Source organism: Trachemys scripta, chromosome 24 (assembly GCF_013100865.1).
Source record: "Trachemys scripta elegans isolate TJP31775 chromosome 24, CAS_Tse_1.0, whole genome shotgun sequence".
NCBI lineage: Eukaryota > Metazoa > Chordata > Testudines > Emydidae > Trachemys > Trachemys scripta.
The window spans coordinates 9,594,713-9,611,926 of record NC_048321.1 but is presented as its reverse complement, the minus strand read 5'-3'; the positions used below and the strand labels follow the sequence as shown (position 1 = coordinate 9,611,926).

At 49.7% G+C, this 17,214-nt stretch overlaps 1 protein-coding gene across 1 annotated transcript in view; it reads right to left on the bottom strand.

Annotated features, from left to right (window-relative positions):
* Positions 1 to 2,916: 2,916 nt before the first annotated feature.
* Positions 2,917 to 17,214, bottom strand: part of UBQLN4 (ubiquilin 4) — a 14,813-nt gene continuing 515 nt past the window's right edge. The window contains exons 2-11 of the mRNA XM_034756614.1: positions 15,399 to 15,550; positions 12,017 to 12,234; positions 11,113 to 11,375; positions 9,566 to 9,724; positions 8,854 to 9,079; positions 8,021 to 8,160; positions 7,190 to 7,273; positions 6,717 to 6,832; positions 5,873 to 6,050; positions 2,917 to 4,103 (exon numbers count right to left, since the gene is read on the bottom strand). Coding sequence (XP_034612505.1) covers positions 3,951 to 4,103; positions 5,873 to 6,050; positions 6,717 to 6,832; positions 7,190 to 7,273; positions 8,021 to 8,160; positions 8,854 to 9,079; positions 9,566 to 9,724; positions 11,113 to 11,375; positions 12,017 to 12,234; positions 15,399 to 15,550 — 1,689 coding nt within the window. The 3' untranslated portion in view covers positions 2,917 to 3,950. The remainder of the gene's footprint in view (positions 4,104 to 5,872; positions 6,051 to 6,716; positions 6,833 to 7,189; positions 7,274 to 8,020; positions 8,161 to 8,853; positions 9,080 to 9,565; positions 9,725 to 11,112; positions 11,376 to 12,016; positions 12,235 to 15,398; positions 15,551 to 17,214) is intronic.

Here is a 17,214-nt window from a genome sequence, read left to right as displayed (position 1 = left end):
CACCCCCAGCACTTGGACACGCCTGCGTTGCGGTGCACCCCGGCTTAGATGCTGCATGCGCTTACCTGACAAGCGCGGTGCGGCATGGAGGAAACCTGTTAGCCCGCCTCAGCCTACCATGGCTGCCTTTGTGTTGCTGAAGGGACAACACACGCTTCAAGCCAAGTAACGCAAACACACTGTGCGGTGGCGGTGCTGTTGTGTTGGACAAAGCACCTGCTGAGCAGCAGGAAGTGGAGCGCAGGGGATGGGAGCCTTGCCAAATTAGCCACCAGAAACTGGAAAGCCGGTAAACCAACACAGGACGCAAGCAAGGGCTGCAAAGGGAGATAGCGAGCCGCCCTATTATCTGTATTTTGGCAGCTGGGATGCTGGGCCAGCAACGAGTGAGTGATGGCTTCCTGCTGATGTGATGGCAGATTTTGCCGTCAGGGAGAGACGGGAGATTTGTGTTTTCTGCTTAAACCAGCAAAGAGCCATCAAGGACTGCTTGGGCGGTGGAGATTGAACCCCAGGGAAAGTGGGACAGATCACTGGCTTGGAGGGCTCTGTTAGAAAAAAAGGAGGGCTCTGTTAGAAAAAAAAAACTCTACAAGCTCCAGCCTACAGCCGGTCAAAAAGTTGCCCTGTAGCAATGTTTTTTTTACCAGTGGAAAACACCACTTTTGTCCAAACAGAAACGTGTGCAGGAAACATTTTCGATTGAATGTTCTTTAGGAAAACCCCAAACATTTAAACAAAACGGTTTTCAACCAAAAAATTTCAACTAAAAATAATGTTCATTTTTGTCTAAATTATTCCACGGGGGAGGAATAGACCTGTTTCCAATCAACTCTGCTATAGACACAACACCTGGTTTCTACACAGCTCGAGCCCCAGCTGTGTCTCTGCTTACCAGAGACCACCCACCCTGCCCTGTAGCATTCAGAGACATCCAGTGGTCAAATAAACAAACAAAAATAGAGTAAATATATTGCTCCCACTTCATTCCTAACTCGCTGGCCCCTCCACACGACCCACACAGAACTCACTTGATCTGTCTAAAAACTATACAAAGCTAGGGAGAGGCCTAGACTGATGTTGGCAGCTGGACATGGGATAATTAGAACTTTTGGCTTAAATTGGATAAGCAAGTAGCAGAACCAGCTTGTTCAAGAGATCAGCAGCGAAACACGTAACAGCGCTGACATGTAATCATTAGGCTTCAGAATCAACACTCCAACGGAGATGCACGGAGGCAGCTCACGCCTCTGTTTCAGGCTGTCTGCAGATGCACAAAGATGTGGCCGCAGAGGCTTAAGGCAATCTTTGGCTCTATAAGAAATAGGGACTATTTTGTTTTTAAGAGCGGTCCACGTCTGGAGCAAACATCTGAGACAAGAGATTCTGCAGTACATGCTTCCCTGCTTCTAATCACCCACCTGAAACTAGATGAATTTAAGTTCCCTCTATTCCCCCTTATCCTCTCATCCAATATATCTTGCCACCCCAGGCTCCTTCCTCAAATCCTGCAGGCATATGCTCCTTTGCAACTGCTGGCTCAAGCAGAGGACGTAAACCCCGCACTGAGTGATCAGAGCTCCCTGCAGGTAAGAGACCTGCCTTGCCCCAGGAAGCCTGCCCCATTCCTACGCTAGATTGCTGGCAGAGCAGAAAATCCCTCCAAGGACTGCGCGGGCAGCCTTCCGAGCGAACACTAAGGGGGCTGATCAAGAGTATTACGAGAACTCTCCTGTCCTCACCTTCCTGTGCAGTAATATCACCACCTTGCCTTTATATAGCGCTATTATCCTTAGATCTCCAAGCTCCTTTACACGTGGGGAAACCAAGGCAGAGAGGGGTGAAGTGTTTGTCCAGTCACTCAGCAGACCTTTGGCAGAGTCAGGATTAGAACCTAAACCTCCTAAATCCCAGTCCACACTGCCTCCATAGTACTTATGCTGTGGTAAAAGAGGCAGCATCTCTGTCCCCATCACACACACAACCTCCCTTTTCCTCCCTCCTCTCCCACCAGCCACTGCCCCAGCTACACTCTGACAAAAGGATGTAGGATTCCCTCATTGGACTAACGGAGATGGACTTGCCTGGAATGGTTTAATAGAAACGAAGGAATCAGGAAAGCTCAGGATCACTCACCATCCCACCCCCCGCAAAAGAGAGCTGACTTGATACCTGTCCACCACCAAATATGAAGCCCAGGGCAAGTGCCTGTGCTAACTTCTGAATAGCTGGAGGCCAAGTCAACAGTCTGTGATCAATCACGACACTGCCCAGTGGGTTGCTTTGAGATCCTGAGGTGTATTCATCTGTGTATGGAACTGACCAACCACCTGTACTCTTCAGGATCGCCCCAGCCCTGGAGGAAGCTAGACAAGAGAGGCAGTCGTTGGGTGGTGGTTCTGCTTCCTACCAGGAGTTCTGACCCACAGCCTATTGAAGTCAGTGGAAAGAGGGCTGCTGGTCTTTTTTGATCTTTGGATCAGGTCAATGGAGAGAGGTGGTAAAATTAAACAATGAAACATGAGGTGAGCCTGCTACAGAGGAGATGCTAACAAGTCGTACACACTCTCAAAGCTCTAAGTACATGGGAGGTTTCTAACAAGTCACCCCTGGCATCTGACATTAGTCAAGTTGCCAGCCTGGGTTTCCTGGTGCACCTCAGCCAGCATCAGAAAGCTTCTCGCCACAACTAGAGCAAGGGTGTCCCACAAAGACAGGCCGACGGTCATGCAAAACCCAGCACCATCTGCAGGATAAGGGCAGGGGGACAAAATCTGATAAACTGCAGGTCACTCAAGGGCCACAGGGTCCCCAAAGGGTAAATGGAGCCATCCAGGAAAATACGTGGAGCAAGGGGAGACAGATGGTTGTGTTCATTTCTTTTGTTTTTCAATAAGAGTGGTATGCAAATTTAGATGCAAATGACGTAGCTGTATTGGCTCCTGGGAAGCTACCCCGCTGGTCCTCAGGGAGGGTGGACTCATTGTGAGGTTTGAGCACCCCGGAATTGGAGAGCAGACGTACAAACACAGAAGAACGAGGACTTTCAACATTTTCCAGTGGAGAGAAAGATCTTTGTTAATTTCCCCCCTCCCCATTTTGCTTTTACACTTTCAAAAACCAGACAGCAGAGACACAAGAGCCACCACCCCGTAACGCCACAGTGCGAGAGAACTGTAGTGTTTGGGCAGAAAACTGCTTCTCGAAAGTTCCCCTTGGCAGGGGACACTTCTTCCAAAATTTGGGTTGAAAATAATAAAATAAAATAAAATAAAATACGAGGAGGGGCCTGATTCTCAATCACATCAAGGCACATCTACACCACTCTGGCAGCATGGGGGGGGTGGGGGGAGGGGGCTCAAAGCAAATGTAATTTACACCCAATGTTAAGTCCCCCTTTACACACTTCCATAGTGGAGTAAATGAAAATCACGCCCAGTGCGTCTGATGGGAGTATTTGAAGACAAATGACATCAGAAACATCCAAGTCATTTCAGTCCCTCTTTTGATCCATTCCTGATAAGATGCTGGGGAGAAAAACTCAGCCTAGGTTTAAATATTTGCCTGGAAGGAGGAATGGGGAGGAATAACGTACAGTTAAAATCAAGCTACTCAAACACAATCATTCAGGTAAGTAACTAGAAGTATCGTCTCTACCATCTAGAGAGGGAAGAGTGTCTGAGATACAGAGGGCATATTTAGGAAAAATACACATCTGAAGTCTCTGTGGCCACTTGCTGAGAATCGAGATCCACACACAAGCCAGTTAAAGAGCATTTCAACATGAAATCTTAACTTAGTAGGAATGTCGGGGTGAAGCTGTATCTTTTTTTGTTTGTTTTAAATACATGGACAGCTGTCAGAGGATATGAAAATGATGGTGGGTCTTCCTGAAAGGCCCCTGTGTGTGTGTGGGTGTGTTTGATGACTGTGGGACAGCATGATTGAGTTTAAGAAGGCTGGGAACCCAGCAGTCTCTCAATAGCTGCGTTGATGTCTCCACCGGTGGCGATGAGCGCTTGGAGGTTAGCCTCGCGGTTAATGAAGCCCATAGCGTTCAGCTGCTCCAGCTGCTGTTGGAATCGCACTTCGGGGCTCTGCACCTGCCAGGGGAAGGGAATCAAAGATCTTAGATTGGGACAGATAACACTATACAGAGAGGGCCAGATGCCCATCTGGTTTAAACAGGAGTAGTTCCATTGAAATCAAGGGGCCAGCTCCCAAGAGTAGCTCAGATGAAGGCAATGGAGTTGTACTCATGCCTGGTAGCTGAAGATCTGGTCCAGTTAAAATCTATTAAGAATTGAGAGAGGTTTGTACCACCCTCATCACTGTAGTGTACAAGTACCTTGACAGACGTAGGCGTATATATGGTCAAACCCTTTCTGGTGGGTAGCAAACCCTTGGTAATTATTTGACGCTTTTCATTAGAGGATCTCAAAGCACTTTGGCAGAGGCGAGTTTGCCCCACCACCCCAATCCACCCTCGAGGCACAGAGAGACGTGACTCGCCCACAGTGCCTGCGTGGCAGAACTGGGAGGAGAACCCAGGTCTCCTGAATACCAGGCTGGTGCCTGAGTCACCGGGCCAAGTTCCTTCCCACAATCAATAGGCATGTAATCGTCACATGCTAAAATCTCTTCGCTCCAGCCAAAATACAGCCACTTCTGGGCTGGCACATTTCACAGGGCACGGTGTTGGATGGGGAATACCATGCCCAAGAAAAAGTTGCTGTGGGCACTCGCAGTCTCCAGAGGGGATGTGACCGTCAACACCCCCGATTCATGTAAAAGATGCCACAGTATGAGCCGTTTTCAGAAAGATGGCACCGCCAGTGGCGTCGCGCCTCCTAGCACGACGCTGTGGTGTTGAGCAGTGTGGCCTAGTGGACAGGGCACGGGAATGGGGCTCGGGAGACTTGGGTGGTTTTCCCGGATCTGCCACTCACTTGCTGGGTGACTCCGGGCAAGCGGCCCCTCTCCGTGCCTCAGGTTCCCCATCTATAAAATGGGGATAGTGATCCTGAACTGTTTTGTGAAGTGCTTTGAGATCTATGGCTGATAAGAACTAGGGAACATAAGAGCGGCCATATTGGGTCAGACCAAAGGTCCATCTAGCCCAGTATCCTGTCTTCCAACAGTGGCCAATGCCAGGTGCCCCAGAGGGAATGAACAGAACAGGGGATCATCAAGTGATCCATCCCATCACCCATTCTGAGCTTCTGGCAAACAGAGGCAAGGACACCATCCCTGCCCATCCTGGCTAATAGCCATTGATGCACCTGTCCTCCATGAACTTATCTAGTGCTTTTTCGAACCCTGTTATAGCCTTGGCCTTCACAACATCCTCTGGCAAGGAGTTCCACAGGTCGACTGTGCGTTGTGTGAAGAAACACTTGCTTTTGTTTGTTTTAAATCTTTTGATAACCCCTAGTACTTGTGTTATGAGAAGGAGCAAATAGCACTTCCTTACTTACTTTCTCCACACCAGTCATGATTTTATAGACATCTGTCATATTCCCCCTTATTCGTCACTTTTCCAAGCTGGAAAGTCTCAGTCTTATTCATCGCTCCTCATACAGAAGCCGTTCCATACCCTTAATCATTTTTGTTGCCCTTTTCTGAACCTTTTCCAATTCCAATACATCGTTTTTGAGATGGGGTGACATGTGCATGCAGTATTCAAGGGACTATTATCGGGAGTATTGCAGTTTGGCTCCTAATCTCCCACAATATTTACCATGCAGCTTGCTGTGATGGGTTGAACTAATAACCACCTGGCTTATGACAGCAGCCGTAGGATGCCTTGACGATCACATGGTACTGGGAGAATCCCAGCTGCATGGACACAACCAGGTTGCACATTACGTACTTGAGAGTTTCCTCCGGCCAAGAGCTGGATCATCTGCTGCATGAGCTGCTGTTGGGGGTTACTGCCCCCTGCTGGAGAGGCACTGGCAGGCGTCGAAGTGGAGGATACAGGGTTCTCTGGGATTGTGCTTCCTCCTGTGGAGGGTGGGGGGATTCGAGGCATTCCAAAGGAACCGAGGCTGAGAATGAAAGCAGAACGCTCGCTGCAGGAGATGCTACAAGGTCGCTCCTGCCTGTCTCTCTGGGATTGCATGGTACAAGCGTTCTAATAACGGGGTGTGGAGTCTTTTCTAGGTCGCCAGTTCGAATCCAGCCAAGGGCAGGAGCAACTGGCTGCCATTATCACGAGACAGCCGTTCCATGGCCTCTGTGAAACGAGCCGGTCGTACCCAGTCCTGGCCCTACTGAGCAGGTACCTACATCGCTAGACCATGCAGAACTGGGATTATCAGTTGGCAATCTGGGCAGAAGACAAGAACTAAAGGGGCTGTGAAGACTGCACTCCCCCCTCGCCCATACAGGGAATCCTCACCCTAGGGCAGGACTAAGGGGCGCTGGCAGGATTATTTGCCCCGATGTACCTATCCGTCTCCAGGGCTGTGCATCTCAAACCTTTCCCCAGTGCTAAATCCGGGCGATATTAAGTACTCTGAACTGCAGAGCAGAAGGGGGCTCTCGTAATTCCTGGAAGAGAGCAGCAGGGGGAGCCCTCAGCAAGTGTGAGCAGACAGAAGGACGAGCTAATTCACCAGAGGCTGCACACAGCTGTGCTGGGAAGTAGCCGGGGATTTGCCACTGCTCCCCCAAGGCAGACCTGCCCGACAGGTTTTGCAGGTCTGAGTTACCTTGGCACTAGTCCCGGGGCCTCCGTTTGCAGCGTCTGGAGTCCCTGCTGAATCTGGAGAAGAGCCTGCATGGCTCGGGGGTTCGTCAGGATCGAGAGGGAATCTGGGTTCTGCATCTGGGAAACAAGGACGGTAAAAAGCAACTGTTACCAAAGATCCAGCGTTTCCTTCAGTCAAAGAGCCGCATTAGAGGCAGGAGGGCCCTGGCCAATCAAAGCCCTTTAAACATGAGCTCTAGGGATCATCCAATGGGACACAGCGGGATGGTAGTTACAGCAAGAGAGTGGATTCCTGGATCCATTTCTCTGTCAGCTCTCTACGCCTCAGTTGCATCACCTACCAAGGCAAAGTCTCTGTTCTTTCAGCATCACAGCCCACCCCGATTGGACCAAAGGCTTCCCCCGCTGCGAAAGCCATGGAACAGTTCTGGCCCACTGGATGGCCAGCGCAGAGCGAGGGTCTAGGCTCCTTACCTGCTGCAGAAAGACGGGGAGCTGAAGCCGTAGCTGCTCCTGAAGCTGCGGGTTCCCGGCAAAGAGCGGGACGTTTACCATCATCTGCCAGGAGACAGCACACACAGCACGAGTCAACGGGGTTATTAAACTCTCTTCATGGCCTAGTTCCATAGAAGAACACGTTAACTGGGTCCTTAACACCCCTTGCCACCCGTGGCTTTGGTATGTTCCACTTCCAACAGGAATTGACAGCCTGATCCTGCCATCAGAGATGAATGGGAGCCGCACCCAGCAGAAGGGGTGGGAGTGCTTTTTAGTGAAGACCCCCCCCCCCCCCCCTTTAGAGATGACTGCACGGCTCCCGGGGTGCTGAGATACACAGCCTTCCCCACCCCCACCCCGATCCAAGTCCAAATACACCCCAGCTGCCACCCAGGAGAGTTGGTGGCTCTCAAGCCAGGTTCACGGCGGGCAGGTGCATCTGACTCACAATAGCCGCTGGCACTGGCTGACCCCACCTTTTCTGGCGGTCTGAGCAGAGGGGCGGAGGACTGAATGGGCCATTGGAATCTGAATTCCCCCTCTCATCCCTCCCAGGTCAGGAAGACAGCACAGTCAGGCTGGTGCCTGCCCTCCCTCTGCCCAGGTTGTACACACTGTGTGGATATGCAGAAGACTTCATTCGTCCGGGATCTCAGACCTGTGGTTGGGGTCATGCGGCTAAGAAGCACAACAGAGCTCTGCTTCCTTAAAATGAGCAACACCTCATGCTATGGTGACAGAACGTCTGCATCTGTGCTGGGACCCAAGGCTTGTTTGTGACAGAGGAAGATGCTGCTACGTGTTTACCTGTGCTGCGAAGTCTGGGTTCTGGGAGAGAGTCTGCATCATACTGCGCATGTAAGGGGCAGAGATCATGTTCTGCATCAGCTGGGGGTTCTCCGAAATCTGCTGCAGGAGACCTTGCATCTCTGGGCTGTTAAACATCCCTGCAGCAATACAGGAGAGAGCAAAACTTACAAGCCTGATCGCAGCTAACACAGGAGCTAAAAGCAAACACGAAACACCGAGAAGATGGAGGCCGTGTCTGAATTTAGTGTTGGTAGAAGGTGGAGCAGACAGCGACACTGAGCAATCTTGATGTTCGTTTCCCACCGGTTGGTCTTTGTAAGAGAAAGGGTCAGAGGGTAAGTCAACACATGCTCCCGATGATTTGAGATTTTCAAGTGGGACGTGGGGGTGTGGATGCTGGAGAGGAAATCCAGCAGAATAGTGGTTAACCCTTTTCAGGCTGGGTAAGTAAATAAGCCAAGGATGGGATAAACCAATACATGGAAATGCCCTCATCTTAAATAGCAGCAGCCCAGGGAGACTACAAATCCCAGCATGCAATGCTCCATCTTGAGCAGCCAGGCAGGAAGTACTTTGTCTCCATGGGCTCCCCCTACAGCTGCTACCTGTCTCATCCTGTGCACATGGAGAACCCCAATGCCCCTGATCTCCCAATGCAGCCCTTGGTCAGGCACACGAGGAATAACCCATTCTAGTTTGCCACAGGGCCAGAATGGCCAATCTGATGAACTCAGCCGCTACAGCAAACATACAAATGCTAGAAGTAATCTGATGCCATCTACATCTGACTGGTTTGTCCTGTCACCGGCGCCTCGCTGCTGGGTACGTACCGGTCCCCAGGTTGGCAGCGCTGATCCCAAAGGGATTGGATACAGTGGGTGTGCTCTGGGTTGTCGTTGATCCGGTACTCCCTTCGCTGCTGGGTACCTGGGCTTGGGAGGTGGGCGGCGTGGGGCTCCAGGGGTTGGGTAAAGGCTCTCTATTTTCCGTCCGTAAAGGCTGGGAGCTCGAGCTGTCGGAGTTCCCAGCCAAGGATGAGAAAGGATTGTTGCCAAACTAGAAAGAGAGAGATCGCTGAGTCAGACACCGTAAAGGAGAGGAGCAGACTAAACCCACCGCCGCACAAGAATACCCTTCTATAGCGCTTTTCACCAGCAGAGCCCAAAGCGCTTCACAATCTTTAATGCGTTCAGCCTCACAGGATGGTGCTATTATACCCGGCTTTCACTGAGGCACAAAGGGGCTAAGTGACTTGTCCAAGGTCATACAGGGAGTCTGTGGCGAGCAGGAAACTGAACCCAGGTCTCTCAAGTCTTAGGCTAGTGCCTTAACCATCCTGCCTCTTCTGTGCTCCGTGTGTTCCATTGACACCTGCAGATCACATTCACCAGGACTTGCGACACCCTCTGTGCAGTTTCCCTGTTGAGGAATCTGCACCGGACCATACAGACAGCGGGACGAATTAGCTCTATCACCACCTGCAGGCAGGGGGGGGGATAAGACCCACCAATCTACACCAACTGGAGCAGGAGTGCTCCATACCTGCTCCCTAGCTGCGCTAAACATGGGCTCCTGGATGTCGGTGTACATCCGGCGCAGGGCGTTGTATCCTCCTGGGATGCTCTCTAGGTTACTCAAAGCTCGGTCCTGGTTCCGCATCATCTCCTGCATCATGGCGGGGTTGCGGGCCAATTCCATCGTCTGGGGGAAGGAGAAGAATTTGGGGAGATCAGGCCCATTTACACCACAAAAGATTCCAGTGGCTTGAACTATGGGTGGCACCGCCCCCAGCAGTACCCCACTGTTCTACATCCAAACACTGAAAAAAAAATAAGTCTCGACCTCCTGGGAGAAAAGCATAAATAAACCCATTTTACAGACAGAGAGTGGAAATCATTTGTCCAAGATAATGCACAGCAAGGGAAGAGAACCCAGGATCCTAGCTTCCCAAGTGCCCTGCTATCGCTGCTAAGCTACGATACTTTCCTTTTTTTACAACCTCAATTCAGCTGGTTAGGATCGTGTAGTTTCTATGCAAGATCAAGTCACCTCTGCCCAAACGCCTGGCTAACACCCCCGGGATGGACTGCATTTGAAAATTGTCCAAGGGTTGACGAGAAAACGATTCCCTCACATTTCAGTAAAAATAAAACCATCTTGTAGCTCCAGACCTCCGACAGGTCCTCCAGATCTCAGAGAGGTTCTGCCTTTCTGGGGAAAGTCCAGCTCCAACTCAAAGAACCAAAGCACAGATCATTCACAAGACGATTTAGTCCAACTAACACACAGTGACAATTCACAGGGAGTTTGGAAGCTAAGAATTGGTTAGCGTGGCCCAAGCAGGGATAAGACTAGGAGTAACAGACTGAAATTGGGCATAGAAAACATTGGCCGAATACCAAGAAACATTTGCTGACAATGAGATCTCTTCTTCTTGCAAGGGACATGATGTAAGTCTTGTCACTTGCTGTATTTAAAACTAGAGTTCTCATTGCTTCCTGGTGCTCCCGCCTGATTCCATCTGTTGTCTCTTGTCTAATTGTCTTTTGACCTGTGCTTGTGCATCACCTAGTATCAGAGGGTTCTGATCCAGGACTGGGGCTTGTAGGCACTATGGTAATAAAAATACTTAAAAATAATGAAATGAACACACTGTAGAGAACAATCCTACACTGGCAGTGGGAGATGGACCATGAGATCTTTCTCTGCCACCTCTAATTCCTACGGAAAGCAGCGCCTTTTGCTTCTGGTCCTGCAATAGAACACTCTAGATCCTTTTTGCCCCTATGCATGTGATCTATTCAGCAGCACTGACACGGGTAGAAGGACTGGAAGCACATGGGTGCATGACTATGGTACACACAACATGCATGAGTTTACACACAGACCGCTGTGTGTCTGGGCGGAGCCTGCAGCAGGTAGATAAAAAATCTGATCTCTGAATCAACTGGATCTGGACTCCACTCGCTCCCTTTACAGAACGGACGCTGATGCTGAGGGAGCAAAGAGAAGCGAGAAGCTGGGGAGACCAGGCTGATGATCTCAGAGGCAACTGAAACAGGCTCCCAGGTGTAAACTCTCTCACCCACCTGTCTCATGAGCTCGGGGTTGTTCAGCATGTGGCTTATCTCAGGGTTTCGTTCCATCAGTTGCTGCATTTGGGGATTGGCCATGATCATCTGTCTCATGAGGTCGGGGTTGGACATCATGTTCTGCACGAGGGGGTTCTCCATAATCTGCGAGAGCATCTCCGGGTTGGACATCAGCTGCCGTTGCATCTGCTGCTGGAGCTCCATGAAATTGGCGGAGCCCATCCCGAGGCTGCCGAGCCCGGTGACGCCACCAAAGCCAGCTGGAGAGGGAACAAGACATGGAGAGAGACGCATGCCAGTTAGTGCAGTTATCTGTGATCGGAAAGAAAGAGGGTGTGCGTGTGTGTGTGGGGGGTGTGTGTGTGAAAGAGTTTGGCTGAATTCTATCCACTGCAACCCAATAATACTTCACTGCTAATACCACCACCTTCCAGTTCGGTAATAGCCAGCTCTGACAGAAAGCTTTTCTAAATGGAGATATCCTATCTCCTAGAACTAGAAGGGACCTTGAAAGGTCATCGAGTCCAGCCCCCTGCCTTCACTAGCAGGACCAAGTATTGATTTTGCCCCAGATCCCTAAGTGGCCCCCACAAGGATTGAACTCACAACCCTGGGTTTAGCAGGCCAATGCTCAAACCACTGAGCTATCCCTCCCCCACTTCTTATCCCCAGAACTCCGGGCGCTTTACAAAGGAGGGCAGTACTATTAGCTCCATTTTACAGACGGGGACACTGAGGCACAGAGTGGTGAAGTGACTTGCTCAAGGTCATCCAGCAAGTGGCAGGCCCAAGAATAGGACCCCGAAGTCCTAATGCATGGCCCGCCTTGCTTTAACCACTGGGCAACTCTCCCTTCCCAGAACAGGCACCGGGATGCCAAGAAACCAAAGTTGTCACCTACAGAGGATGGATGCCGCATTGCTGGGTGCTCCATCTCCAGCACCTGCCGTGGTCCCTGCTCCGCTGCTCCGCCTGCTGCTGCTCCCAGCGTCAGAGAGGGCGCTGCTGGAGGTGGAAGGCTGAGGTGGCGCAGCGGGAGAGGAAGGGGTTGTAGTGGGGACGGCGGTGGCAGCAGGAGCAGCGGGGGCAGGGGTAGACGCAGCTGCAGGATCTTGAACCCTACAAAAAAACAGAAGGTCGCACCTGGGGCTCAGTAATCTAAATAGCACCACCTGCAGCTCATAAGAGGAACTTCGCAATATCCATGTCAGATCAATGGGACATCTGCTCTGGGTGCTTCCATCCAGCCCCTAGTGTGTTCTTTCAAATCTCCCCCCCCAAGCTGGTGACTAGGCGTCTGCCATGATCTTCTACAACATCCTTGGCCAGTGTAATGGAGGCACTAGTCTTATTCTGAATGACGTCTAACCCCTTCTTGAATCATGCTAAGCTATTTGCCTCAATAATACCCTGCAGCAGAGTTCATTCCAAGCAGGAAAAGCCTCCCGCTGCCTCATTAGAAACCTCAGCAGGTTAAACCATGCTTACGACAATAATCATTTGCTTTTCTGTAATGCCTTCCATCTGTGGAGCCAACCTGAACTGGTAGCTTAGAACCATGATTCTTTTCCCCCATGTTTCTCTTTTTAAACTCCCCTGGCGTGTTTACAACCCCAACGTTATTGGGCTAGTGCATGAGAGGTTTCAACTGATAGTGGATTACAAACAAGCATAACTAACTCATCTTCATTCTCCAAGCTGGGCAAAAGCAAATACGTCACTGACGTTAATTTTAAAAATCATTTCAGATTCAATAACTGAAGTCTTTATTGAGGAAACAATTTGGTTTTTAGTATATGTATACTGAACTCGGGCAAGGTCGCTAATATTAAATAATCTCTAGTTTGTTTCCCATTTTGGTTTAACAAGTCACAGACTTTAATGTTTAATATTACATTGTTTAGTTACCAGTGTTTTGATTGCTAAATAGATACAGTAAACTTACACTGTCGGATTTTCTCTTAAACCTACTATGCTGGTTAAAATCAACTGAAGAGAACTACAGCCCCCATCCTGCAAATGTGACAGCCACAATCTTGGCTGACACTCCAGGGACTGAACCAGGGACCAGCAGAGTTAAAAGCATGAACTGCTAACGCTCTGTAAAAACAGGGGGCGGTAACAAGCCATATCCTCTGTGGATTGGCATAAACGGGTACCTGGAACATACACTCACCGGTGAATTACACAAACACTTATACACGTGTTTAACTTTAAGCACATGAGCAATCCTGCTGAAGTCAAGGCTACAGTTAAGATGCATAAGTGTTTGCAGGACTACGGTTATAACTACAAGATTAGGGGGAAAGGGTTCACTACTTCTTGGGCTTTAACGTAGCGCATTTGACAGTGTTTTGTGTCCGGTTTCCCCCCTTTGTTTGGGTCTTTAACAGCAGCAGGAGAAAGAAACGTCTTTTAAAATAGGAAAATCTACAAAGGCACAAAAATCAACAAGGGGATGCAGGGCCAAACCTGAAACTACTTTGAACTTTCTTAAACTGACTAGATTTCCAGCTGCTGCAGCCTTGCGCTTTAACAAGATATGCTGGGAAGTGACTCAATCATTTGGATGGCAAATGATGCCACTTGAGCTGAGCAAAAATGCACAAAGATTTTTTTTTTTTAAGACAAAAATATTCTGGGAACATCTGAGAATGGGGGAGGGGAGTGATCAGACCAGGAAAAGGTAATCTGGACTCATCCCCCTTCTAGAGATCAGAGGCTTGAAGCTTGCAGAGATAGCCATTGTCTTTTAAAGAATGCCCAACTGGCCAGTTACTTAGAGATAAACGATCTGTAGAGTCCTTCTCCATACGGCCCCCCTGTGCTACCATCTTCCTGTGTTTATCAGGCAGCTCATCTCCCGCCACTCAAACAAAAGAGGCTGAAACAGAGTGCACCTAGCCAGTTGTTATAAGACATTGGATTCAGAGACCTAGCGGAACCAGAGCTAGATGCATAACTCCCCAGGTAGCAAGCTCAAGGCACCTGGGAGGGTAGGAACTGTCAGGTGTGTGTTTTTAAACTTGTACAGAGCACCTTTTAATCCCCAAGCACTTTACGGCATCAGCTGACTGCTGCTGGAAACCAGCCCTCACTCAGAGGGAGGCAGGGCAGGGTAGGAAGCAAAGTGGATGGGAAATAGGAAGTTTAAAGCAAAAGGAAGAGGGGTAGTTGGCCAGAGATCACTAGATCCTCTCTGCACAGGAAGAAGCTGTAATGTTTGCAATAAGCCCTACAGCACCTTTACCAATGACCATCACACGGAATAAAATGAATGACACTGGCCAGATGTTTACTGACATAGTGTGTGAGCACTGCAAAGACAGCAGAAAACGGCATCAACCTACCACGCTACACAGAAATGCAGAATTTAGCAACGGGCCTTCGGCAATGACTGACAATATCCATGCTTCTTTTAAAAAAAACATTGATCTTTAATGAGCCAGTGAGCAAGGACTCCCCAGGGGGCAAGGCAGCTTCACAAAGAGACGCAGCCGGTTTGTTCACCGGCACACGGCTGCTCAGGCAGCAATGGGGACCCATGAAATTGTTGCGAAGGGCATTTAGAAAGCAACGACACGTGTTCACATCTAAAATGCAGCAACTGCTCTTGGGACCATTTGACATCTAGGACATTTACTTAAGTTTCATCTGGTGGCACCTGATATGTTGATTTTCATATATGTTTCTTAGCTCCCTGAACTATGTACTGTGGATAAAACTTTGTATTCACCACATGTCTTTCAGCAATAGATCTCAAAGCACTTGAGACAGCATGAACTAAAGGTCAAGGAACAGGAGTCAGGAGAACTGGGGTCTCGTCCTTGGCATCAGTGCTGACACTATATCTGCCTGTAGGAAAGTCACTTAACCTCTGTCAGTCTCTCCATCTGTAAAATAGGGATGATACCTGCTTGCCTGGGTTAGCGCAAGCCTTAACTAATGCTTGTAAATCATAAATTCTCTTCAAATGTAAAGTTCTACATAATAATTATCGTGACAAAAGCTCAAACCCCAAGAAGCAGTAATAATCATTCTACAGATGGTTAAAATCAGGCAAAAACAGGTTAAGTGACTTACACTTGTGTCAGAAAGGGGAACGGAACCCCAGTTCCCCTTCTCTAAACATAAAATCAAGCACCACCACAGAGCCAGAAATTGAACCCAGGAGTTCTGACTCCCAGTACCCTGTTTTCGCCACTGGACAAAACACTGCCTTTCTAACATACTTTCTTCACAAAGTAAATTTCTGACAGCACCAGGAAGGAATGATTTCTTACTTCTGTGGGGTCTTAATGACCAAATGCACAGTCAGCCCGTCTTTGATCCCATGTTGATTCAAAGTGTCTCCATCCTTCAGTATCTTTCCAGCAAAGATCAGAACCAGCTGATCCTGTTTGGCTTTAAACCGCCTGGAAATCTCTTCTTTGAACTGGAAAACAGACAACAAGGCCATTTAAGAACATAAGAACATCCACACCGGGTCACCCCAATGGTCCATCTAGCCCAGTATCGCATCTTCCGACAGCGGCCGATGCCAGATACTTCAGAGAGAACAAACAGAACAGGGCAATTATCAAGTGATCCATCCTCTTCGTCCACGCCCAACTTCTGGCAGTTAGCGTCTGAGGACACAGAGCATGGGGTTGCATCCCTGACCATCTTGACTAATAGCCATTGACGGACCTATCCTCCAGGAACTTATCTAATTCTTTTTTGCAGGCAAAGGAATGAAAGCAGCGATTTTAAAATGTCGAAGTGTCTGCAGCAGAACATCACACTCACTACACAGACACTACCAACAGCTGACATTTCTAGAGTGTCTCTGTCTGAGCTGTTTAACAGTATCCACTTGGGGAGCGCAGCTCCGGTTTGGGGAAGGGGCAGGGAGGAAGCCACAGTGCAATTACCTCAAACAGAAACGAGGGCTAACAAAGCCAGACCAGTTGTCTCTTTTTGATCTCATCCAAAGACACTGTTTATCCTCTGAACATCTACAACTTTTTTTGTCTCTCTGCTCATTTGAATTTCATAAAGGGAAACCCAGTTCTTGAGTGATTTTAAAACTGGGCTAGAAACCAGGGAACAACGCTCCATTAGCCAGGGGAAACAGACTAAATGGTCTTTCCTAGGTCTAACTTCTACCATCATATTCCTTTTCAGCATGCCACATGGTATAACACTAGCTGACAACTACTCTTTGGGACGGAGCGGGATTACTCCCTGCACGGCTAATGCAGCCAACGGGCATTCCTCAGCTTTGCTTTTTGGTAGCCACACACCATGGGAGTAGACTTTGCAAGGGAAAGGGTTGTTCTCAAAATTCAAAAAGCCAGTTGCTCTACACTGGCGCCCAGCCCCTGAACTCAACTCCAGCAAACATACAGCTCTGAAGCCCGAAGCCATCCAGGGCACACAACTAAAAAGGCATCCCTCATACCCTCCTCTGAATGCCGCATTCACGTAATGCCGTGTTTGTACCGAGGGGCCGCTAGGAATTGAATGCGGGGAAGCGGGGATCTCAAAGGGACCAGAAGTGTCTAATACCAAGGACTCTGCTACAGTCATCACATCCACTACACCGTCAGCTCAGCCATATCCTAGACCAGAATCCAACCGAGGTTGCCACGGCCTCTGCTACCACGAGCAGCACCAGGCCTACTTTGCCCTGGTGGCCATGACCACATGTTTCTGCAACACCGGATGTGCCTTTTAAATCCTTTCACAACCTGTGCTTCCGTGCCCTAAAACCCCGTCCGCCCCCAGGCCCAGCGGAACCCCAGCCCCTCTCCTGCAACCCTCACTCCCCAGCCCGGGGGGCCCCCCGCTGCCCGAGCGGCGATTCCACTCTGGGCCCCTTGGTCCCACTCAGGGGCGCCCAGATTACAAGTACCCACAACCCGGGCCTCAGTCCACCCCCTTCTCTCCTGTCCACCCACCCCAACCTCTCCAGATCCAGCCCCCCTCCTCCAGATCCAGCCCCCCCCCCACTCCAGATCCAGCCCCCCTCAGCCCTCTCACTTTCCCCAAATGCTCCCTACTCAGGGGCGCCCAGATTACAAGTACCCACAACCCGGGCCTCAGTCCACCCCCTTC